This window comes from Delphinus delphis, chromosome 19 (assembly GCF_949987515.2).
Source record: "Delphinus delphis chromosome 19, mDelDel1.2, whole genome shotgun sequence".
Taxonomy (NCBI): Eukaryota; Metazoa; Chordata; class Mammalia; order Artiodactyla; family Delphinidae; genus Delphinus; species Delphinus delphis.
In genome coordinates, this window is record NC_082701.1 from 19774754 (window position 1) to 19799513 (window position 24760).

Below are 24760 nucleotides of genomic sequence, written 5' to 3' on the forward strand. Positions count from 1 at the left end.
CTCGGCGACAGCCCCTGGATCCCCGATGCCAATGGGGCCAAATGGGGAGACTGTCCTCTCGCCCCAGCCTCCCTCCCAGGCTCAGGCCGACCGTTTGAAAACGCAGGAACAGGGGGATGGTGCCACCTGCTGGCCTCTGGGAAGAGGCCAGGGGAGGAAGGACCGTTGTGAGGCTCCTGCAGCTTCCCCCCCATCTTCCATCCAGAGGGGTTGAGAATGGTCTGGGCGCTGGCGCCCAGCTGCCACCTTGGAGACTGCTTATAGCAGCAGCTGATAAGGAGAGGCAGGGACCAAAGTTCTCCCCTGCCCTCGGTAATTCCTGCCCCATCTTTTCCCAAGACCTCAAGTTCTCTAGTCTGAGAGGCACCGAAAGTATTGGGGTGGGGATGGCACCCTTAAAACCACAGAAATGGGAGCCGACTGGCAACTTCAAGCTACACCTTACAGCACCAGCTGCGCGGGAGGAGAGGAACAAAACGACTCCAGCGGTCCCCACGACCCAGGAGCCATTCCAGCAAATTTATGAAAAAAAATATTTTATTCAAAAACACTGTTTACACAGATGTGTAGCCTTTGTACAAATGCTTCCCGTCCCCACCTTCCTGGAGAGACGTTTCAACCTGGGACTCCTTCTGGGACTCCTTCCACCGTCAGCTGCCCTGGCTGCGTGTGGCAGCTTCAGAGGGAGGAGCGTGTGAGGTTGGGAGCGAGGCCTTCGCAGACCACAGCCGGTTATGCAACTGTGCTGAGGCCTATTCCAGGTTCCACCTCCCAGCAGATTGGGCCTCGAACAGCTTTTACCCCGCCCTCCAAACTCCACAGGTGAGCTGCAAGCCCCTGGTGCTGCCTCTTGCTGCAGGGATTTTCCAGGAGGGGTTAGGGGACCAACACTGCAAGTCCTGGGCCTCCTGTTCACCACATCCTCGACCAGTCCCTCCCCCACTCCCCACCCCCACCTCTTCCATAAGTAAGCAAGGTTGCAGATAGAGAGGTGAGGAAAGAAGGCTGGGGCCAGATGGAGGGAAGGGGATATGGGATGGAAAGAGCAGGAATGTGGGCAGCAGCATTATACACTTGAAGCTGGAGCCCCCTGGCTGGGGACCAAGAAGCCAAGAAACTCCATCCTCACAGCAGCTCTGATAGGCCCGATGCAAAAGACCCGTTTCTGCCGCGTTAGGGACATGACGGCGGATGGCCTAGATTAGCTCTCAGTTCACAAAAAGCCTGGAGTCCATAGTCATTAGATAAAGTATAAAATATCACTCAGAACTGGTCTCTTGATTCTTCCAACCTCCATCCTGAGGGGAAGAACCAAGAGACCAACACGTATGTTGCTCTGTACGAGAGCAGATGCACGTATATATATATATATATGCACACACACTTGGGAGGCAAAGCATCTAACTCAGGAGTAAAACTTGAGCTTAGAGACGTTACCTGTCTCCTTTCCCTTCTTGAATCATTCCATTCAAATAGCTACTGAGCAGACAAAGGCTCTGGCAGGAATAGGTTTGCCTGCCCGGCGTACCTGCAACCACAGAAGCAGCTCAGTCTCTTCCACAACAGACAGACCCAGTGGGCTCTTGGAACGCCTCCATCTGAAGAAAAAGGCAGCCACATACCTAGGACTGCAAAGGCGAGGCAGGCGCACCTTGTACACAAACGTGCGCATGTGCATGTGGACACGTGCTGCCGGCAAAGGCATCAATATGCGCAGCGATACAGAAACAAAATCACAATGAATATGAACCCTGCACGTTTCCAAAGAGAAGTGCAGGGTTCAAACAAACATTCACGAGAGCGAGCCTCTGGCAGAGGTGAAGAGACCAGTAGGCGGGGAGAGGCGGGGGTCCAGACTGTCCATAGGGCGTCGTAAGAGTTCCTCCACGTGCCGGGCCACATCCATGGTCTCATCCAGGTCGAATTCTCCATCCTGGTCGAGGACGGGGTCAGGGCTGGTAGAGAGAGAGGGACGTCAGAGGGAGCTGGCATGCCTCACAGCCCCAGGCTCCTGGGGGACAGCGTCCAGCCTGCTCCCCACTCAGACCAGAGGCTCATGGGAGCAGGACCCGCTCTGGCTAGACTCTCACACCCCAAGTTGAATAAGTCAGTCACTGGCTTGTCGGGAGACACCCCAGTTCTAGTCTCGTCGCTGACAACCTCATCGAGCGATCTCAGGGGAATGAGGTAGTTGGGTGAATGAGCTGCCCGTGAAACCCCAGGCACCATTCACTGAGCACCTATGAAGGCCTGGGCCTTCCAACCACGTTACACCAACCCTCACAGCCACCCATAAGGCAGGTATTTACTCCACCTTATAGAGGAAGAAACTGAGACTCAATCATGCTAGGAAACTTGTTCAGGGCCACCTGGTTGGCTGGTGGAGTCAGGATTGGAATTCCGGTCTTTGTGACTCCCAAGCCTGCGGTCGTCCTACGGCAGCAGGCCACCCACAGCTTGGAAGAGAATTAATTCTCTTCTCTGGGAACTCCAGAGAGGAGCAATTGACACCCTGTTCCCACACAGCTCCTAAGAACAACTACCCCATCCGTAGTTACCCTGTATCAAGCCCTTATAACAGTCTCATCTGTGCTAAATACTCTACCTGCACTCTCTCACTTAATCCTGACCCCAGTCCCACGTGGTAGGTCTTTTTGACTCCATTTTACAGATGAGGAGACTGAGCATCAGAGAGGCTCAGTAATTTCCCCAAGGTCACACAGCTAGTCAGCACCAGGGCAAGGACCCTGCTACGTGTAGTTTCAAAATGCTCTATGCTTTTCATTGGCTGATCTCACCCACCCTGCACCTGGGCATGTGCCAGAGCCCGGCCTGGCCTGGCTGGTCTCAGACCTAGAGGAGCTCTGGGTTCCTTGCCCACCAGCCCTCTGGTGCCCAGCCTGAGGCCAAGTGCCCAGTTCCTCCCCACGGAGCCCCAGGAGAACACAACCTACTTCTGTGGGTACATGTTATAATGAGCCTGGGGGCACACGGCTGGGGAGGGGGCCTGGTCCATGTAGGTGGCACTGCTCCCGGCAGAGTCCGCAGAGGCGCTCACAAACCTGCGAGAGGAAGCAGGGCACAGCCTCAGCAGCGAGGGGCTCGGGGGCCACCTTCGTGTCTTTTTCAGGTGCGGAAGGACAGCGTGCCCGCTGAGCCTGGGGCCCTGGCTGCAGGAGCGGGGCCCTGGGTACCGACGCCCTGGTGACCAAGCCCAGCTCCCTCCCCAGGAGGGGCGGCGGTGAGGGGTGAGGAGAGCCAGGTGCGGGGTGGCGGGGGGTGGTGAGAGGAGAAGAGAGGCAGCAGGAGACCAGAGCTGGACCCGGGACACTTACTCAGGGACCACTTGCTTGATCTGTGGCTTCACGTATCCGTCCACTGCTTTAGCTGCCGAGGGCGGGGGGAGAACAGTGATGAGAACTGAAGTCTCTGGGAGCTCCCAGGGGAGTGGAAACCCACCTATGCAGTCTGCCTCCCCCCACATTGCCGTGCGGCCTCAGCAGGGATGAAATTTCCCACAGATTCCCAATAAACACCCGCTGACAATAAACACCAGCCAGGCCCTGGCTTGTCTCATTTTGCTTCCTACACTCAACTTGAGGGTAGGTTTGAGGGTGGAGGGCGGTGAGGGCAGCTGATCGAGATGGGAGTCGTGCACTATCTGTGGGTTTGCATTACGGCTCCTCCCCCAGCCCTGCAGCCTCTTCCTCCAAGGGCACAGAAGTGAGTCCCACTCAGTGTTTTGCTTTGCAGGGAAGAAAGCTGGGTCAGAGGTTTTGCTTTCCTTTTCTTCAGTTGTGAGCCCTGAAATCCTCTCCACGTGCCTTGCACCATCCCACCGACAAACACCCACAGGGGAAACGGCCCCTCGGCTCTTCTTGGGGCGTCCCCACTGCCTAGCCCCGGGAGTGTCTGGGCAGTACGCACCGAGCACAGGAGTATAGTACTTGGAGAAGACCTCATCCTTGGGCCGGTCAGGAAACACGTAGATGAGATAGCTCAGGTCCCCCAGCCGGTCGGCCAGGGACCGGATGGAGAAATCCCGCGTGGTGAACGGCTTCAGATTCCACAGGTTACGGTCAGCTGTGAAAAGGCCAAGCTCATTCCCACAACCCACCACCCTGGGGAGGAGGATCAGAGCTGTGGGGCTTCAGGGCAGGCTTGCAGAGACATCAGGGCTTTTACTAGCCTGCACGGCGACCCCACCCCTGTGCTCCTCGGCATAGGGCAATGAAATGACCACGGGCAAGCAGATACCAACAAGGCTGGGTCAGGGCAGAGAAGGACTCGCCCGGCAGTTCTGGAGTCCAGGAGGCCAATGATTTTAGGTTCTCCCCAGTGGAAAACAACAGAGAGGGAAAGTGCTTCTGAGCAACACTCCTCCCACCCTCCAAGCTCAGTTCCCGTGTCTCCCACCGGACACCTTCTAAGGATGCAGGCCTGATGGAGGATAGGCAACGAGGAAATGGAAGACAGGGCCACTGGGGCTAGAGTGTGGGCACGTAGGGAACTCACGAGAGTCAAACTTCCAGGCAATGGTGATGCCCCCTATTTCTGAGTCGCTAAAGCGCAACAAGAAGGTGCCGTCGGGCTTGTTGATGAGCAGGTCATGGGCCTGTTGCTTATTCACAAAACCTAGGATGGCCCTGGGTGCATCAAGCATACAGTGTCACTGCTGGCAGCAGCCACTGTCCCCTGAGCCCATGACCTCCCAGACCCCATTCCTCTCACCCGTCATTCCAATGGGGCTTGTGATGTTTCTTCAGCACCTCCATGACCCCATCGAACCACTGCCAGAAGGTGTAGTTCCAGCCTGGCAAGTTCTCCTGAGAGTCCCCAGGAAACCCCCAGTCAGGGCTTGTGCCCCCGTCGTCACGGGTGGTTCAGGGAACACTCAGTGCCCTCTTGTCCTCACCCAGACCTTCTCCCAGTTCCTCATCCGACTTGCCCCACACTCCAGCAAACTGCCACAGCCCCTGCTCATATCCTAGGGAACCAGAGAGTACACTGGCCTCTTGCCTCGCAGACACAGGGGTCCGGGACAACCCCACGGGGTGGGGGCTGGAGGTGCAAAGAATTGTCCAAGCTGGATGAGACCTCCAAAGTGATTCCTGCCCAGCCCCTTCGCTTTACAGATGGGCAAAGCGCAGCACAGAGGAGGGAAGGGGCCTGGCCAGTTAGTTAACACATCGAGGGCTAGAGCCCAGGGACCCTGACGCCCAGCTCCGGGTTCCTTCCATCGTCCTGCTTCGGCTCTCATGGCTGCCTGCGTTCCTTGGGGTACTAGCCCCCGTCTCTCCTGGTTGTAGAAGAGGGGGGATGGGGGTAGAGGGGGGCCACTGACCAGGGGCAGTAACCTGTGCGTGAGGTGGGGGAAGGGTGGCGGGGTGGTCCCAGGCAGGCAGCGGGCGGCGTCCCTCACCCTGTTGAACTGGGACCAGGACACGGACATGCCATTGTAGTCCTCGAGGTGGCTGCTACCGCTGTTGAAGAGCTTCTGCGCCAGGAACACGAGGTTCTCCTTGGTCAGGCCCCGGTTGCTCTGCACTTCGGCCTTGAATTTCATGTTGAGCGCCTCGCACAGCTGCGGCCACAGGACTTTGTCAGGCACTGCAAACGGCACCCTGCCCTGAAGGGGAGAGAAGAAAGGAAAAAAAGGCAGATTGAGGGAGTAGGAGATATTTACACACACACAGACACAGATACCAAGAGATAGAGGGGACTGAGAAAGGTCCAGAAAAGGGGACAAAAATGCAAGGGAAAGAAAGGCTGGGGGCAGGGGCAGAGGGGTGGGCATACAGGGATGGAGACCCAGACCAGGACCCTGGGGAGAGAGATCAGGGACCAGAACCCCAAGACCACACTCACAGACCTAGGAGACCCCAGTCCCTTGACCCAGAGCCCAGACAGAGCCTAGGACATGCCGAGGGCAGGCTGTTCACACCAGCTGCCCCCGACCTCTGGTCTGGCCCTAGGGTTGGGGAAGACCACTCAGCAGGGGCCCTGGGGTTGGGGCTGACCCTGGGAAGCTCCGAGGGGCCGAGGTGAGGGTCTCATGGGGACTCACCGGCTCAGCAAAGGCATTGTCCCATAGCACGGTGGCAGTAGCATTGTGGTCCTGGCTGCCATGAACAATGACAACCACAGGAAGGGACAGGGTCTACGGGAATCCAGGGAATGAGGGGTGAGGGCATATGACCACCGTCTTGCCCTCCTCTTGGGGGAGAACCCCAACCCTCATTCCTCAAGCCCCTCCCAGCAAAACTAAACCAAAAACAAACAAAAAACACAACACACTTCTTCTTGGCCCATTGCCTAAACTCTGCGGGCTGGTGCGGGCTTAAAACCTCGCAAATGGACACCAGCAGGGTGACATTAGGTTTTCTGAGAGCATCACGGGGTAACTGGACTGAGCCTGTGTGAGGATTCAAGTCTCTGGCTTTCCCAAGCCAGCCGGGCAGCCCGCAAGGAGACGGGGAGCCGGGTCTCACCTTCACCTGAAACACAAGCTCATTGCTGCCAACACTGAACTGAGACTCAAACAGGACCGTGAACTTCTCCTCTGTCACGGACTCCGCGCCTCGCCGGTCAGCGCGCTTGATCCTCTTCAGCGACTGCCGGAGGTCAGAGGGGAACGAGGAGAAAGCCGCCGGTTAGAGGACTCGGCTCTGGGCAGGCCTCCCTCCGTGGGCGGGGCCCAGTCCTCACCATGTTCCTGAAGTGAGCGCTGAGGGTGCCTGTGGCCTGGTGATACTCCATCACACAACAGTTGTTCAAGATCTCTCCGCTGCACTCACTGCGAAGCAGGGAAGAACCCATCTCTACTGGGCCCAGGCCAGGAGCACCACCCTGTCTGCACCCTGGGCCCAGACTTCTCCAGAAAGCCCTGCCAGCAGCCCCTGCCCCTCCCCTAAGAGCATTTCTCCGAGTGTCCCCGGGCTCACTTTCTCATCAATCTGAGAGCACCTGAGCAAAGTCTCCAAGGGTGGGGCCTGTGTCTCTATCACTAAAATTCCTTGGGTATCAAGATTGATGTGGGGACTACTGAGCCCCCGAGCCACAGCTACTGAGCCCACGTGCCACGACTACTGAAGCAACGTGCCTAGAGCCCATGCTCCGCAGCAAAGAGAAGCCACCGCAATGGGAGGCCTGCGCACCGCAGCGAAGAGCAGCCCCCGCTCGCCGCGACTAGAGAGAGCCTGCGGGCAGCAACAAAGACCCAACGCAGCCAATAAATAAATAAATGAATGAATAAACAAATAAATAAATTTAAGATTGATGTGGGGGCCTTCGGCAGTTTCTAGCGCACCTGAGATAAAAATCATGACCACAGCCTACAAAGATTCCCGAGATCAACCCCTGCCCACCTCCCTGGCCTCACTCAGGACAAGCGAGCCCACTGCCTTGTCTGTTTGCTGAACACGTACGCTCAGTGCCTGCCTCGGGACTTCTGTACTTGCCCTTCCTATCTCCCCAAACACTCTTTTTTTTCTTTTTTTTTTTTGCGGTACGCGGGCCTCTCACTGTTGTGGCCTCTCCCGTTGCGGAGCACAGGCTCCGGACGCGCAGGCTCAGCGGCCATGGCTCACAGGCCCAGCCGCTCTGCGGCACGTGGGATCCTCCCGGACCGGGGCACGAACCCGCGTCCCCTGCATCGGCAGGCGGACTCTCAACCACTGCCCCACCAGGGAAGCCCTCCCCAAACACTCTTGACCTTCTCATTCAGGTCTCCACTCAAATATAGCCTCAGAAAGGCCCTCCTTGACTACCCATGTACTGCAGGCGCTGTGATATTGCTTTATTTTAATTTTCTGTCTCGAGGTTGGGCAGGGACAGGACCAAGCTCTGTGTGGATCACAGCTGTGTCTCAGTGCTCAGCACAGGTCCTGGGACACCCAGCAGCGAAATCCTTGTTGATTTACTATGTGTGCGAAGTGTACGCCAGGACAGAAGGAGTGAACTGGAGCGACACGGGGCCACATCGCAATGCAGGACAAAGGGTTTCGGAGGGGGAGGCCATGCTGTCCCCATCCCCCAGGACGCCTGCTGTAGAACAGAGGCTGAGCTGAGGGAGGGGCAGATGGGAGCAGGGCAACGTACTTGCGGGTGTTCTCGTTCTTGAGCAGCGACTTGGCCTGCTGCTCACTGATGATGGTCGCCTTCACCTGCGGGGGGTTCATGTGCACGTTCAGCTTCCCGCCCACCAGCAGGCGCACGGTGGCTGCGAACTTGGTCTGGGTCTTCAGGACCTGAGGGGGCTGCTTCTCGATGATGAACGTGCTGCGGGGACACAAGTGACCAGGTGACGCCTCAGGGGACGGCGCTCCGCTCCCTCCCTCCGCGTGGCGAGGCCGCCTTGCGCGGGGCACAGCAGGCGAAGGAAGGGCTGGTGGCACAGCCCCCGGTCCCGGGGGGGCCACTGCGAGTCGGGGGAGCTGGCAGGAGGGGAGGCAGTGAGATGAACTCAACAGCTGAAATGGGGGGAACAAGCCCATACAGTGTCCACGAGAGAAACCGGGCAAGGTGAACCGCAAGAGGCCACAGCAACAGGCGACAGAGGGGGATGGGATGAGGGTGTGAGGCACAGACGGAAGGGTTCAGGCCAGAGCGCCCTGTCTGTAAAGACCCTGCTGCCCGCGACCCAGGCCAACCGGATGGGGCCTGGGCGAGGCCAAGAGGCAGCAATCACCTGGTCACCAGGGCTGAGATGATGTCTGTGATGGTGGCGTTGACCTCAGCCAGCATCTCCTCCACGGGGCCGGGGATGGGCAGCTGCTGGCAGAGGTGCTCAGCTCTGCGGATCTGCTGCCGGTTCTGCCAGATGATCTCCGCCAACTTCTCACACCTGCACGGGAGCCCCGAGGCCAAAGGGAAGGACAAAGCCTTCACCCCCTTCCTCCAGGCCAGAAGCCAGAAGGCTCCCAGGCTGGGGAGAAGGCCCAGACCCAGCTCCACCCCAGGAAGCCTCGGCACCTTAGCCGCCCGGCCTGTCCACTGAGCAGAGCACAGCTGCCCTGCCTTCCAGAAACACAAAGAAACTCACAGGAGGAGCGACCCTGACTTGGGTCCAACCAGCCTGAGCGTCGCTCTGCACACCTGGCCCCACCCCACTCCCTCACCCAGGGACGCCCCTCCCGGGGAAGGTGGCACAGGACGGGGGCACCAAAGTCTGCATCAGGAACCAGACCACTGGTGAAATGAGACCTGTGCCCCGACAGAGGGAGCCGGCTGCTCACGGAAACACAGGAGCAGGACAGCAGCCGGTGGCGCCACGCTGAGCCCCTGCCGCCCCCGCCTGGCCCCCCACACCCACTACCAGGATTGTAGCACGTCCAGGCTGCCCTCGGGGGGCCCTCCGTTCCCCGCCAGCTGCTGCCGCCGCTTCCACTGGATCAGCTCGTCATCCAGAATGATGGTCTGCTGCTTCCGCAGCAGCTGCAGGGTCTTCTGGTGCTTCTCGGCCAGCTCCTGCGGGGTGGGCGAGGGGAGCGGCCCTTCTGGGCTCTCAGAACACCCCGCAGGGCCTCCCCTCACTCCTTGCCGACCCACTCTGCCCTGCGTGCCCACACAGGGGGGAAGGCTCTGGCCTCCTGCTCTGCTGGGTCCTGCTCTCCTCCTGGCTCTCTCCCTCCCTCAGGTCCACACCCGGGAGGGGAGGGACGCAGAGCCCACTCACCACGCGGTACTGCTGCAGCGTCTGGGCCTCGCGCTGCAGCCAGGCCTCCAGGGACACCTGCTTCTGCTGGAGGGCCGTCTCCCGGCTCAGACGCTCCTGGGGGTTCAGCTGGGCCAGCTGGGCAAACTGAGCTGGAGGAGGGGACAGGACACCCACGACCATGACCTCCCCGGGTCCCGCTGGGAGCCCGGCAGACCTGCACTCACCTGTTCTGGAGGCAAAACCCTGGAGGGGACACAGCTGACAAGTGGCCAGTCAGGGTTCCACAGCCATGGCGCCCAAAGATGAGTGGGCTCCGTCCCCTGGCCCCCCGACTCTGAGCTCCCCTTGGGGAGTGGGGAGACGGAAGCTCGGGGTACAGCTGGGGAGGAGCCAGCCCATGGCCTCCCTGCCCGCGCAGCCCTCCTCTCCCCACGCGGGGTCCGGCTTAGAGCCACCCTGCCTGGTCTGAAGTGTGTCCTTGCCGTTTAAAAGGCGGGTGAACTCGGGCAAATCACCTCACTCTCCCATGCCTCAGCTTCCCCAGGTGTAAAATGGGAGAATCACGGCACCTGCCTCAGTGGCTGCTGTGACGTTAAATAAGCAATGATGCAGAAAATACTCAGGAAGCTGCCTGGCACCATCAGCTCCAGGTGAGAGTCAGTCCTCACGGTCAGTGGGTTACAGGACGGGATTAAAGGCTGATGGAGCAGCTCTCAGGACAAAGCCGCATCGGGAAGGCCCTGCTCCGCGGGGCTGAGCGCAGCAGCCTCTCCTCGGGGAAGCGGGGTGGTGTGGGGGGGGGGTTCTCCAGGTGCTGAAGGGGCCTAACATGTTTGTCCAGGTTGGGTCTCTGTGAGCTCAGCAGACCAGCCGGAAGAGGGAGGGAGACAGAGTGTCCAGGGCCACTGGGGACACGAAAGCAGCAAGATTCTCTCAAGAGAGGGAGGCAGCTTCTCTCCACACCAGCTGTCAGGCATCTCATCGATGGCAGGAATAAGGTAACGAGGCCTCACTGACGAGGCCTTTTCAAAAAATCTGTTATATAATACTTAAGACCTAGGCAAGTATTGATAGAAAGGATGATACAAGGAACACCTATGTATCAAGACGCCAGCTTAAGAAAGTAAACATTTCCACAGTTAAGCACCTGTACACCCTCCCCTGCCGGCATCCCCATCCCTCCCTCCACAGGCAATCACCATCCTAGATGCTGGCATTCCTACCCCCACCAACAGGCTTTTGGAACGTCCCACGGTCCTTACGGGGGCTGAGTCAAGAAGATGAGAGCGTCAGTCAGCAGGTCTTGGTCAAGTTCCTGGCAGGCCTCTGAGGGCCATGTCACACTGACCGAGGCCCTGCCCTATGGACGCACAAAAGCAACTAAGGACACACTAACACAACCCTAGACAGCCAGGAAGGCCCAGAACTAGAAGAGAACTTAGAAACATGGCTCTCACATGACTGCGGGGGACTGAGCAGGTAAGGAACACAGCAGAAGAATCTGGAGAGCCACCTCGGAATCCTGCCACCCACAGGGAGGTGGTGGGGATCCCAACACCAGGCCCAGCCTCCTTATGCAAGTGACCCACTTAGGTCTCTCCTGGCAAATTAGAGAAGTTTCTGGGAAGGACGCCAGGAGACTTGAGGCAACTGTCTGCTCCACTGGAGGGAGCTGAGACTTCCCTTGCACACACGGATCAGTAGTCTGTGTTTCTGATGGGTGCACTTGATCAATGAGACTGAACTGACATTGCACGATGGGGACAGACCCAAACCAGAATCGAAACCCAACCTCACAAGTAGGAAACAGAAAACCCCAGAATAGGATCATCAATACTGTCAACCAGTCAACGGCCTTGGGTAGAAATAATAGCCTGAAATGTCCTGCTCCCTAATGTAGCAGGAGGGCCTTCCTTTCTTTCGGGTCAGTCTGGGATGGATTCAGATCTGAAGAAGAGCTGCTAGAATTATCGCCCCAACATTTACTCAACAGCTGCTATGATTCAGGCAATGTGCTAGTCTCAGGGTACAGAAAACACTGACAGGGCAAGGTAGGAGGAAAGCTTAAGTAGTTAAATTAAAATAGAATCTTAAAAAATTTAAACAATTAAAAGGAAGAACAGAGGAACAAATACTGAAAAGGGACAAAACAAAATAAATATTAACATGGGGACCTCAATTGCTATTACATTAAATATTAATGGACTAAACACCTTAATTAAAAGCAAAGATTGTCAGAATAAATAAAAAAGCTGGACTCAACTATATGCTGTCTACATTTCAAATGTTAAAATGCATGGATAAAAATATGTTTCTATTTAAAAATAGAATAAGAAGGCTGGAGGAGTAATACTAATATCTGATAAAGTAGACTTCAAGGCAAAGAGTGTTACCAGAGCTCAAGAAAGATATTCCATAAGTATTAAGGTGTCAATCAACCAGAATGACATAATAATTCTCAACGTATATGCATCTAATAACAAAGCTTCAAAAATACATAAAAGAAATATTTACATAAATAATTGGAAAATTACACAATACTATAGGAGATTTTGATACCTCTCTTTCAGCATCTGATAGAACAATTAGGCAAAAAAATCAATAAAGATATATCAGTGATTCTTAAAGTGTGAACCAGGGATCCCTGAAGGGTTCCTAAGACCCTTATAGGAGGTCCACCAAGCCAGAACTATTTTCATAAAGTCATAGGACCTTATTTACCTTTTTTTCTCTTATTCACTCATAAGCATACAGCAGAGTTTTCTAGAGGTTACAAGATATGTGATGTTACAACAGATTGAAAGCCAGCTCCAGCTATCTCCTATTAAGCCTAACATTAAAGAGATTTGCAAAAATGTAAAGCAATGCCACTCTACTCACTAAATTTGGTGTGGGTTTTTTTAACTTTATTATGTTAACATCATATATTATGTTATATATGTTAACATTATTGAATTTATTATTGCTATCTTAAAATAAAACAACTTCAGAACATACATTCAAGTCCACAAAATACATTCACCAACACAGAGCATATGCTGGGGCATAGAACAGGTCTCAATAAATTTACAAGAAGAGGGCTTCCCTGGTGGCGCAGTGGTTGAGAGTCCACCTGCCAATGCAGGGGACATGGGTTCATGTCCCGGTCCGGGAGGATCCCACATGCCGCAGAGCGGCTGAGCCTGCGTGTCCAGAGGCTGTGCTCTGCAATGGGAGAGGCCACAACAGTGACAGGCCCGCGTACCGCAAAAAAAAAAAAAAAAAAAAAAAATTTACAAGAAGAGATCATATAGAGTATGTTCTCTGACAACAGTGGAATTTAACAATGTAATGAAAATGAAATCAATAATGATATGACATCTAGAAAAACACAAAATATTTGGAAATTAAACAATATACTTCTAAATAGTATATGGTAAAATAATTAATCAGAAGAGAAATTAGATAATATTTCAAACTGAATGATAATGAGCATACAGCATATCCAAAATGATGAGATGCAGCTAAAGCACTGATGAGAGGGAAATTGATAGCTCTGAATATATACATTAGAAAAGAAGAAAGGCCTAAAATCAATGACCTATGGTTCTACCTTAAGACACCGAAAATAGAAGAGCGAAGGAAAAGGCAGTTTGATACTTCTTGTTCTCACTAGAATGGGGTGGTACAGCTCTGGGGTCAATTTGAAGTGAAGGAAGATGAGCCACATTTCAAGACTCTTAAAAGTGTACCTGGGGTGAATTTCTTCTGAGTTAATTTTTCTTTCCCTACACCCTTATCATGGCAGTCACTAGCAAGTTATAGACCTAGGAGACAGGAGAGTTTTCCACTGTCACCTCCTCCTCCCATCTTTACCTCCTATTAGGCTCAAGAAGGGGCATTCCTGGAGTTCCACCTCTCCCCAGCCTGGTTCAACCAGGGGACTCCCAACCTAAGTCGTCCCTTTGACTGGGGAACACTTTGTCCATATTCATTCTTTCATTGATTCATTCATTGAAATATTCACTGAATATTGGTTAAAATATAGTGATGTTATGACATATCTCTAGTTAAGATCCAGTTCTGCAACTTGCAAGAAACCCAGGCCAGGGCTTCTCTGGTGGCGCCGTGGTTAAGAATCCGCCTGCCAATGCGGGGGACATGGGTTCAAGCCCAAGCAACTAAGCCCATGCGCCACAACTACTGAGCCTGCGCTCTAGAGCCCGTGAGCCACAACTACTGAGCCCGTGTGCCACAACTACTGAAGCCTGTGCACCTAGAGCCCGTGCTCCACAACAAGAGAAGCCACTGCAATGAGAAGCCTGCGCACCACAACGAAGAGTAGCCCCGCTCTCTGCAACTAGAGAAAAGCCCACGCGCAGCAACGAAGACCCAATGCAGCCAAAAATAAAGAAAATAAATTTAAAGAAACCCAGGCCAAATTACGTGTTCTCTTTGAACATCAGTTTATCATCTGCAAAACAGGAATAATACAACTACCTATTTTTTAGGGCTGTTGTAAAGGTTATAGTGAATAATGCATGCAAAGGTTTTAGCCTGGAGCTTGGCCCATAGCAGGGGCTCCATCACTGGGAACGTTACTCCTCCCAAGCTTTGGATAAGGTTCTGGGGAGACAGACGTGGATCTAGCCCCAACCCTGCAGGAGTTCACAAAGTGGTTTCACTCCCGTCCCCCAGACACACGCTGCCCTCCTACAGCAGCCTTACCCTGGATCCTCAGGCTCTCTTGATACTGGATGATGAAGTACTCTTGAGTCTGCTGCAGCTTCTTCAGCTCATTCTCTGTGTCCTGTGTGACCAGTCGCAGCTCCTCAAGTGTCTGGTTGATCTGAAGGTGTTTCTGGGACATGGCATCAACCAGGATCCCAGAAGAAGAGCTACCCTGGAGACATATCAGGGGAGAGTGTGGGCAGCAGTAAACTGGGCAGTGAGGATGGAAGAAAACCTCAGGCCCTGGGGAACGCCAACACTACAGACACCAGATGCCAGATCTAGAATAAGAAGGAAGGGTACTTTGAGTCAGAAGGAGAGTCATTTGCCAGGATGGGGGTGGAGGAAGAGAAACAGGTGACCTGGCAGACTACGGCATCTTCATAAAGCATGGAAGAAACTTCTATTGCAGTTCTAACCTCCACCAGAGTATCCCACACAGGGTCCATCTGAGTTCTCTCTGGAGAGACTAGAACTCAACATGTCCCAGGAGTTACCTGGGTTTTCCTACTAATGATGATGACCCCTCATTTCGTAGTCATTCGCTGACCCGATGCCACGATGCCACCTGTGCTAGGTGCTGGGGACACAGTGGGGGACAAGGCTGTGTGAACACACATCATCTGTGTCCTCACTCGAGACCTTCTTGTGACTGAGGGAAGAGGGTGAACCGCTCACAGGTGGCATCCTGGAGACCCCAAGTGAAGGGACAGGGGAGGCATCCACAAGGGCTTTGTGGATCCAGTCATTGAACTAACCTGGTCGGATCTATTCCTTCAACCAAGTCTTTAGGGCCTTTCAGATGACCTGCTCTCAGAATACAATCCAAACTCCTTCCACACCCTCCACGGCCCTAGCCGATGGCCTCTGCCTACCCTACCCGCAGCACCACTGCTGCCCAAGCACACCCGCTACTTTCTGTTCCTGAATACATAAGCGTGTTCCTGCCTCAGTGCCTTTGTATTTGTCGTTCCATCACCTGGAACATTCCGGCACCAAACCTTCCTGCGGGCGCTTCCACTGGCACCTTTTCAGAGTGACCCTCTCTGACGAGCCAATTTAAAATAGGACCTCCCTTACCAAAGATGTCTTTTTCTTGCATGTTCGTTCTTTCTTTTTTCTTTTCTTTTTTTTTTTTTTTGCGGTACGCGGGCCTCTCACTGTTGTGGCCTCTCCCGTTGTGGAGCACAGGCTCCGGACGCGCAGGCTCAGCGGCCATGGCTCACGGGCCCAGCCGCTCCGCGGCATGTGGGATCTTCCTGGACCGGGACACGAACCCGGGTCCCCTGCATCGGCAGGCAGACTCTCAACCACTGCGCCAGCAGGGAAGCCCCTTTCTTTCTTTTTTAAAATTTATTTATTAATTTGTTTTATTTTTGGCTGTGTTGGATCTTCGTTGCTGCTCATGGGCTTTCTCTAGTTGAGGCAAGCGGGGGCTACTCTTCCTTGCGGTGCACGGGCTTCTCATTGTCGTGGCCTCTCTTGTTGCAGAGCACGGGCTCTAGAGCGCAGGCTCAGTAGTTGTGGCTCACGGGCTTAGTTGTTCTGCGGTAGGTGGGATCTTCCCGGACCAGGGCTCGAACCCGTGTCCCCTGCATTGGCAGGCGGATTCTTAACCACTGCGCCACCAGGGAAGCCTGCATGTTCTTTCTTGTCTGCCTCCCTGCACTAGGATGTGAACTCCTTAAGGCCTAGGACCTTGTCTGTCTTGTGCACCACAAAATCCCCAAAGCCCAGGACACCAGAGGTGTTGAAGAACAGCTTGATGACTGGGAGAACACTTATTTCCCCCCAACCATGACCTGCATCATAGGCATGTATTTCTTAATTGCAGCCGAACTCATTTGTACATTTACAGATAGCTCTGTAATTGCACCAAGTCAAGAGTTGTACCAGTTGACCCTCTGTGACCTGGCTTCTGCCCAGTTGGCTCCCTTCTCCCCAGTAGCACTGAACACTTACAGTTCTTCGAATGTCATAAGGTGGCTCGCGCCTTCCTGCCCTCACATATACTGCTGTTATTTTTGACTAGAAAACTCATCCTGCCTCCTTCCTCCCTCTTTCCCCACTGTAGTTCGGGCATCCTTTTCCTCAGGACACCCTCCCCTCCACCAGCCAGGCTGCTCCAGTCTGAGTTGGATTCTTTTTCCAAAGAGGCCCGCTTAGCACTCAGCTGACACCTAAAGAATCTATCATCGCCTGAATTCCCTTTAGGTGGAGACCAGGACTTTATCTGTTTTTCCCGTCCTAGTCCAGTGTCAGATGCACAGCAAGACCTGAATAAATGTTTACTGAATGAACTCTCAAATTCTTGAAATCAGTCTCCACCACAAGTAAATAATAAATATGAGTTCGCTCCAGGCACTAGTCTGTGGTCTTCACCTGTGGGATATCATTTTATGAAATTCATTTTGCTTTATTACAGATAATATACCATTTGTACCATTGTCCAAGCAATGTCTGATGCCTTTATGATTTCAGAACATGGGGGACGAGTCCCTGCTCTGCCTCGCTAGGCCTCGCTTCTCTGAGCTTGCCGGGTTACTTCTTCTGACATAGACCTCGGCTCTGCTTCCCCTCATAGACCACACCAGAGGATATTTCTTCTTTTGTCTCCAGCCCCATTTATTGAATGACACATCTTCCTCCTGGTGATGTGTAATGCCATCACTGACTGACATAGATTGCATCTCCTGACGTGTATGTGTGTTTTTAGGGCTTCCTTTCCTGTTTCATTTGTGTTTGTCTATCCTTCGCCCACATAGTATCTGATGTGTATGTGTGTTTTTAGGGCTTCCTTTTCTGTTTCATTTGTGTTTGTCTATCCTTTGCCCACATAGTATCACACAATAACCCTACAGGGTAGATACTGTGACTGTCCTCATTTATAATAGAAAAAGACAGCGGCTCAGAGAGGTTAAGTAACTTGCTTAAGTCACACAGCTAGTAAGTAGTAGAGCCAGGGACTGAAGCCGGGGAGTGGGGGTCGGGTGTCAGTCTACACCTGCATGGGATACTGCGTCTCACACTTGCCCAAGTCTTTTATTTCTTTGGTGCTTTCTCATGCCAGTGTTTATAAAACATACAAAAGCAGGTAGAAGGACTTCCCAAAACCTCTCCCCAGACCCATGGGACACTCACATTGTTGGCTTCTCGGACCAGCCTCTGTTCATTGTACAGAATATGGCGGATGCAGCGGACCAGCTCCATGGGGCAGTGGTCATACGTGTTCTGAAAGAATCCAAGAGCAGCTGTCAGTGGCCATCCTCTGCTCCCACCACGACCATTGCAGAGCCACGCCCACCCCTTCCTCTCCTCCAGCCCCTGCCTCAGCTTCCCCTGGGAAGCCTCAGGAACTGTCACCAGAACCTCTGTCTCTCCTGGACTTGATTTCCCCTCGCAGATCTTCATATTTGGTTTGCAGTGCATTAGAAACAGTTTACAAAGCACTTCCAATCTGCCATCGCCTTTGACTTGTACATCATAGAAACCCTATGACATAAGCAGAAACTGTTATCCTCATTTCACAGATGAGAAAACTGATGCTCAGAGAGATTAAGTACTTGTCCAGAGGCAAACGATTGAGCAGATGACTCATTAGGGCATCTAATGCCAAGGTCAAGGTACTTCCACTATAGTCCTGGCCCTGGGTTCCTATTTTGCTCCCCTCTTCCCACCAAGTTTCTCGTGTTTCCTGCCTCTTCTGGGATGGACTTTTTATTCTTCTGGCACCCTGCTGCTGGTATTTAAGAAGGGCTCTCTAAATATTCAAGTGAGTTCCAACAAATGCTCAACTACGATTACCACCCTCACCCCTTTCCTGCTGCCACCAAAACTCCCTCTCTCCCCTATATTCCTTCCCCCCGCATCCTCAGGTGAAGGAGAAGCTACACCTTACATCCAAAACCTTAATTCAAGGCTCCAGGACAACTCTGTTCCTCTTGCACGCGACTTCAGCAGCTCTTTGAAAAGCCTTTAAAAGAGCCGCAAGAGGGATGTGTGGCTGCCTCGTTGCCTCATTTCTAGAACCTGTCAGTATTCCTTTCTCTGACAACAGAATCTTGACTTGCTCTACCCCATCCCTTCTGCTTGATCTGCCCAGAATGCAGTTTCACCCATCCCCCTTCTCTTGGGGACAAACACGCCCCACCTCTTGCTCTATAATATGCTAAGGGGAATCTGACAGGTCTGATTTAGAAAGAGGGGGTGGGGGAAATCGAAGCACAGAAAGGTCGCCGATAAGTTCAGGGACATACGGTGAGTCAGTGGCCAAACCAGGAAAAAAACCAGGGGTTCTGGTGCTGGAAAGAGAAGGCGGACACCGCACCCTGCAGATGGCCCGGAGCTCACGCCCACCTGGAGCTTCGTGGCCCCAAGCTCATACCCACCTGGAGCTGCGTGGCCCCAAGCTCATACCCACCTGGAGCTGCGTGGCATAATGCCCCAGCTTGATCTTCAGTAAGAACCCATCTTCCCCTACTTGGTGCTCAGCCTTCTTCTGCAGCTCCTGCACCAGGCCCTCCAGGAGCTGGGTGGCCTGGGGTCGGTCCTGGGGATTGTCCAGGTCGATGGCATCCCTTGGGGTAGGGCAGGAGAGAGAAGCCTACTATGACGCCTCCTTGGGCATGGAGGTCAGGCACCAAGAGGGACGTGGAAATCCAAGGCTCGTGCCCACAAGACTTGTTCCTGGCAGCTCCACAGGCACCAGAGTCTAGAAACATTCCCTCTCCAATCCCAGACTCCCATTTCCCTGTTCCCCTTTCCCAAGGACACAGCCCCTTCTGCACAGAGCGGGACAGACAGGACCAGAATCTCACCAAACCACAAAGAGGAGACCTAAAGGCCGAGGGGCCTGGATGGCGGCAGGCAGGGGCACCTACCACGGCTGGCTCTCGATCCACTGCGCTAAGTAATGCCGGACCTCGATGGGGAAGTGCTGCCCATACAGCACCTGCATCTGGCGAAGCGCATCTCCCTGCAGCTGTTGGGCCTGGATCCAGCCCGCCATGTCCGTTCACCTAGCGCGAGCAGAGGGCTGAAGAGGCGCCTCCTTGTTAGAGGCGAGGGCTGGGCCTGCCCCTGGCCCTGCCATGCCCACCCATCCCTGGACCGCGGTCAGGCCCGGCCCCTCCCCTCCCACAGACACGCTTTCCTGTGCGGGAAGAGAGAGGGTGAGGAGGGGAAGGCCGCCCTTCCCTCCAGCGAGGAACCCGCTGAGGCTTGGGGAGGGGCTCCCGAAAGGCAGGTGCCCTCCCCCTCTTCCTCTCCCCTCGCCCCACCGGGGCTTCCCCGGGGTGGGAACAGCTAGAAACTGAAAGAGAAACTTGATGGCGGAGGCCCACGGGCCCTCTGGGGAGGGCTGCAAGAATCCCCCCACCCTGCTTCGAACCCCGAGTCCCCATTTCTGGGAACGGGGGATATTCCAGCCCAACGTTTGGGCAACGCCACCGACGGTTCCCACCGGACGGCTCTGTCACCGTAAGCACGTGGCTGGGGTTAAGGAGAGAGGGCTGAGGAGACAGACACTCCCTCTCTTGGGCTGCGTCCCCCAGGCTGTGCCCCGAGGTCTCCCACTGTCCAGTCCCACAGCGCCCCCTGCCCTCTGCCGGCGAGGATGGCGTCCACCCTCGCCCCCCTCCCTGCATCAGCGTCCCGCGTCCCTCGTCTCTCGTCCGCGCTGCGCTCTGCGCCGAAACTCCCTCTCGGTCCCGGGGACCGTCCCCTGCACCCCTACGGCCGTCGGGCTCCGGGTCCCGCGGTGAGGGGGCCGGGGCAGCAGCCAGGGGCGCCCTCTGGGCGCGCGCCGCCGGGGACGCGCGGCCGGGCCACCCACCTGGTCGCGCAGAGCCGTCCGGCTGCGGGGCTGACGCTCGCTCCCGGCCCGGGCTCCTGGCGGCGGCGGAGGCGGTGGCGGCGGCTGTTACTACAGGAAGGAGCCGAGAGCAGCGATTTCCTCCTCAAAGGTCAGCTGCCTCTGATAGACCATACACAGCGCGCGAGCTCTCGCCAACACCCCTCCCAGCCTCGGTCGCTCCCTCCCTGCCTCCGCCCTTGGTGGCTAGTTCCCCGGCGAGTGCACAGCGGCGGCGGCCGCGGCCGGGCCCCAGGCAGCGAGGCGGGGCTGGCGCCGAGCACAGGGGCTGCCCCGATGGCCGGGTCACCCGGGAGTCCCAGCCAGCCCTCGCCGGCGGCCCCGCGGAGCTGCCGCGGACCGTGCTGAGCAAGAGGCGCAGGAGTGGCTGGAGGATGAGGGTGGGAGGGCTGGGAAATCCCGGGCTCCGGAAATCCCAAAGCAGGGCCTCAGTTTTCTCATCTGTAAAAAGGGAGGAAGGAAGGGTTGGACCAGCCTTCCAGCCCGGGCGTTTGTCCTCTTTTGAGTCTCTAGATTTAAAAAGTTTAGCGTGTGTGTGCGTGTGTGTGCGTGTGTGTGCGTGTGTGTTTGTGTGGGTTGGGGACACAGCCTTTGTAATCTCAGAGACAAAGCGTATTGAGGGGAAAGACTGGGGATTCCAGAGAAGGCAGCTCACCCAGGGGGCCCCCACCGCCCCTCCTTCCATCACTCCCGCCACTGTGCACCCCCGCCTGCAGTAGAAAAAAGAAAGAACCTTGGCGGGCAAATGTTTCAACCCCCTGAAATTATGCAGATAAGAAATGGGGTCCAGAGAGGGGAGGGGGCTTGTGTAGGGTCCCACAGTTGGCACAGGGCCTAGTCCGCAGCCTATGGTCCATACATGATCCTGCCTCTCCACTCACCCCAGCCCAGTCACATCTGAGGCTGGTCCTGTCTTCAGAAAGTCCAGGGAGGGGTGTCTTGAATCGTCACAAGCTTAGGACTGCCTATATGCCTTGACAGAGCAGGGAACACCTTCCCTGAGCCTTGCCTGGGTCCCAGCCCCCTCCCTGAGAGCCCCCCTACGGGGCCTGTGGAGTTGGGCAAGGCTGCCCTGGAAGCCTTCCATTCCCTTTACCCAGCTTCCCTCTCCTCTGGGGCCACCCCCATGCCTGGCAGCTGGTACTGGCAGCACCAAGGGAGGGGCCAGTCTGGCAGCCCACTCAGGGCCGGCTGGGCCAAGACCTCATGTACTGGGGGCAATCATTCTCCTCTCCCTCCCTCCCTCCCGCCCTAATTCCTTCTTGGACCTGCCCTTTTCTCTCCATTCCTTCCCCCCCTTCATGTGCCCCCCATCTTCTTACCACTCACTACTGCCCCACTTTCATTCTTTCACTTCAGAGAAAACCCGAAGTTTAAGGCTGCAGAAGATGCATTGTCTCCCCTTCCCACCCCCGACACACTTCCATGTGTGGTCACGGTCTCAGTTGGCAGGATCGCAAGGAAAGGAATTGAAAACTGTAAAGGGGTTCAAGGGATTGGGGAAAACTTGCTCTAGGGAGGAGGAAGCACAATGCCTCTCCCTCTTTCCTTCCTCTACTCTGTGCAACGGATCCGGCAGGGGAGGGTCTGACACACAGCTAGGGGCTCACCTGGAGCAACGGATCCGGCAGGGGAGGGTCTGACACACAGCTAGGGGCTCACCTGGAGCAACGGATCCGGCAGGGGAGGGTCTGACACACAGCTAGGGGCTCACCTGGAGTGACAGCCGAGTGTCAGAGCTGGAAAAAAAAACGTAAAGATGATTTTACAAATGGGGAAACACAGGCTGGAGAGGGGAAGTGACCCGGTCAGTGTCACGAGGACACAGTGGGTGGGCCCGATGTGGCACCTGTGCCCTCCAGCCTCTCCCTGTGAGCAGGTGGCTAAGTCAGTCAGTGGGAGCAGATTCCTTGAGTTTCCAAGTCCTCTGAGCCACGTCTGGAAGGCAGAGAACCACCCTTGCCATGCAACCGCATCTGGGCATCTGGAAAGGGTGGGATGGGGATGCCAGCTTCAGAGTGGGGGCGCTGCCTCCCCACTTCCAGGCAGTCGCCTCTCCAGCCTCCTCCCCAGGGCCTGCCGGGGCCTGCTGCTCCAGCTGACAGCCCTGCGCACCAAACATCTGGCTGTATGGGACTGGGCTTGGCTAGGGGGGTGGGTCCTCCTGGGTCCTAAAAAAAAGCTAGCATTGGGGTGCCCGTGAACAAAACTGGAGGGATTGGCCTAAAAGGGTGTGCCCCGGTGCCTTCAGAGTTCTCACATGCCCCTCTCTTCCCCTTGTGTCCAGTGGCGACAGCTGTTTCCCTGCACCTCTGGATCTCTCCCCATTTGGCCTCTCTGTGAGGCCCTGAATTCGGGTGTCCTTTGTTGCATGTTTCTTCCTCTTGCTTTTTGATTCTCCATTTCATTCTTTCTCTCTAAGTCTCTGTCTGGGTCTCTGTTTGATTCTGCCTGGGTTGCTCTCCATTTCTTTGTGCCTCTGTTCTCCTTTTGAGATGCAGTGGGAGGGGAGGAGCTTTGGAGCTTTCCCAGGATGGGCAAAGGCCAACCAAGAGAGTGGAGGAGGGAAGGGTGTCAGCGTTAGGCTGGGGGCAGAGGTGACTGTGGTTAGGGCTCCGGATAACGCAACTACCCGGAACTGTCAAATTTGGGGTTTCTTTTTGCTTTCAGTCCCCTGGTTTGGTCTCTGCTATTTCCCACCACAAAGCAAAGCGCCCTGGTGGTTTTACGGGCCCAGACTACAGAGGAGAAAACTGAGGCATAGAGAGTGGGGGGTTCAGGAAGATCAGAAACCTCCTCGCGTCTAGACCGAGCTGGGGTCCCAGGCTGCCGCCCCTAACTGCCTCTCATCCCCAATTCCAAGTCACAGCATTACATGGGGAATGAAGAAGGATTAAAAAAAGTTCTCACAGGAAGACATTCCCCCAAAGAAGACTGGCTGCATTTTAATAGGAATCATAATAATCTCTAGCCTAGTGTGTAGTTCACACTCTATGCACATATCTTGAACTGAATCATGGCATATTCATGTACAAACGTGGTTGAACTCTTCAACTCAACTGATCTTTGCAACAGCCTTGAAGGTGGGCAGAACCAGAATTTCCCCCTTTGATTAGTCCAGGAAAGAGTCCTGTCCACAGCAGTCTGGCCAGTAAATGCACAGCTGGCACCAGGATCCAAGTTGCCCGGCTCTGTGGGCAGGATCTGCGTCCAACCTCTTGTAATTTTCCCTGGCCCGAGGGCACACCGTAGTCTTCACTGTAGCCCATGGTGGTTGTGTGGCACCTCCATCGCTACGCCGGTCCCTGCCCCTGCTCTGTTGAGTGAGGCAGTGTGACCTGTGTGTTACACAGAGGTGGGTTTGAGTTATACAGGAAGGGGACAAGGATCCCAAGTCCTGTTTCTGGCCCTTGGAGACCAGGTTAGCTGTGAAGGAGGCCCTGCTGATGCCCCTACCTTGGGGAGAACGGATTGAGGTCACCTTGACCTAACCGTCCCTGGGGGTGGGGGGAGATGGTGCAGAGATGCCTTTGTCTCCTCTGCTTCAAGTCCCTTCTTCAAGGAGAGTTCCTGTTGTGTGGGAGCCAGAGGGGAGGTGGGGGGTGAAGAGCCTTCCCAGGAAAGCTAGAGGTGTTCCAGGAAGTATCTCTGCACCCCAGCAGAGCGGGGACGGCCAAAGCTGAAGCCCGTGGGCTCCTAAGCGTCCTGCTTCACCCCCGCCCTGCCTCTGTGGGGACCTTCCACCTCCTCTCCAGCCCCCACCCTTACGGCTCCTGGAAGGGGGGACCACAGGCCTGTGCTCAGCACATACCGCACCTCCGAGACCAGTGTCCCTGCCTCTCCCGGAATCTCCTCACCCTGGTACCTCCCTACGGAAATGCCGCCCATTCCTGTCCCTGAAGACAGAGTGGTACCTAGGGAGGGTGTACGTGCGCCGTGAGGAATTCGGTGTGAATTCGGGTCCCGGGGTAGCCTGTCCACCCTTCCTGCCCCATCCCCTGCCCTCTACCACTCTTCAGGGAAGTCAACTTCCAGTGAAGTCACCAAGGGAACACGAGGCCTTCCAGCCTGCGGCATAGCGACTGTCCTCTGTTTCTGGGAACAGAGTGAAGGGAGGGGTGCGGGACTGACCCAGTGAGCGGGAGGGGGAAAGCTGGCCTTCCTTTGCCCAGCTGCCCTGTCCACCTGCCTTGGGAGAGAAGCTTGCAGGACAGGGAGAGGAGGGGGTGAAATGTCTGGGCTGAGCACACGTTCCCTAGTAAGGAAGGCAGAGAGGAGTCCACCTTCCTGGCAGCAGGGGTAGGCCCGGGAGAGAGGAGAGATGGGCCACGAGCACTGAGCTGGGCAGGTGATGGGCCTGGTGACTGTCCTGAGCAGCCCTGGATCAGGCCTGGCTCCCATCCTCATTCCCAATAACTACCAGGCCCCTCTTCCCGCTGAGCTAGTTTCTCCTCCTTCCAGCCCAACAAGAAATCTTTTGTGTCTTAGCCTGCCCAGTATGGACCTCAAGCCCTCTGGGC

At 55.3% G+C, this 24760-nt stretch overlaps 2 protein-coding genes across 4 annotated transcripts in view; one reads left to right on the forward strand and one right to left on the reverse strand.

Moving 5' to 3' along the window:
* Positions 1-520: 520 nt before the first annotated feature.
* LOC132414189 (signal transducer and activator of transcription 5A) lies at positions 521-20292 on the reverse strand. 3 transcript variants are annotated; one of them, XM_059996566.1, is made up of 19 exons: positions 20202-20292; positions 19249-19403; positions 18789-18945; positions 17510-17599; positions 14366-14540; positions 9677-9807; positions 9317-9468; positions 8690-8845; positions 8101-8280; positions 6709-6796; positions 6498-6614; positions 6068-6160; positions 5423-5629; positions 4732-4826; positions 4516-4646; positions 3928-4083; positions 3336-3387; positions 2955-3062; positions 521-1955 (listed from the first exon to the last, which is right to left on the reverse strand). In XM_059996566.1, exons 2-19 carry the CDS (start codon positions 19374-19376, stop codon positions 1793-1795), a joined length of 2379 nt encoding a protein of 792 aa, XP_059852549.1. In that variant the 5' UTR covers positions 19377-19403; positions 20202-20292; the 3' UTR covers positions 521-1792. The 3 variants fall into 3 exon arrangements, with proteins under 3 accessions (XP_059852549.1, XP_059852547.1, XP_059852548.1); XM_059996564.1 differs by having other exon boundaries at positions 6492-6614; XM_059996565.1 differs by having other exon boundaries at positions 6492-6614; positions 19249-19386; positions 20202-20273.
* Positions 20293-20316: 24 nt separating this feature from the next.
* The window catches only part of LOC132414190 (signal transducer and activator of transcription 5B), a 71802-nt gene continuing 67358 nt past the window's right edge, over positions 20317-24760 (forward strand). Inside the window, exon 1 of the mRNA XM_059996569.1 lies at positions 20317-20331. The gene's annotated coding sequence lies outside the window, so the exon portion shown is untranslated. The remainder of the gene's footprint in view (positions 20332-24760) is intronic.

Excerpts from the sequence above, each read along its gene's own strand:
- LOC132414189 (XM_059996564.1), bottom strand. The coding sequence starts at position 19,376 with ATGGCGGGCTGGATCCAGGCCCAACAGCTGCAGGGAGATGCGCTTCGC. Across the intron at positions 18,946-19,248 it reads TGGATCGAGAGCCAGCCGTG|GGATGCCATCGACCTGGACA; the intron begins GTAGGTGCCCCT and ends CCCTACCCCAAG. Across the intron at positions 9,808-14,365 it reads AGAGAGCCTGAGGATCCAGG|CTCAGTTTGCCCAGCTGGCC; the intron begins GTAAGGCTGCTG and ends CCCCTCCTCCAG.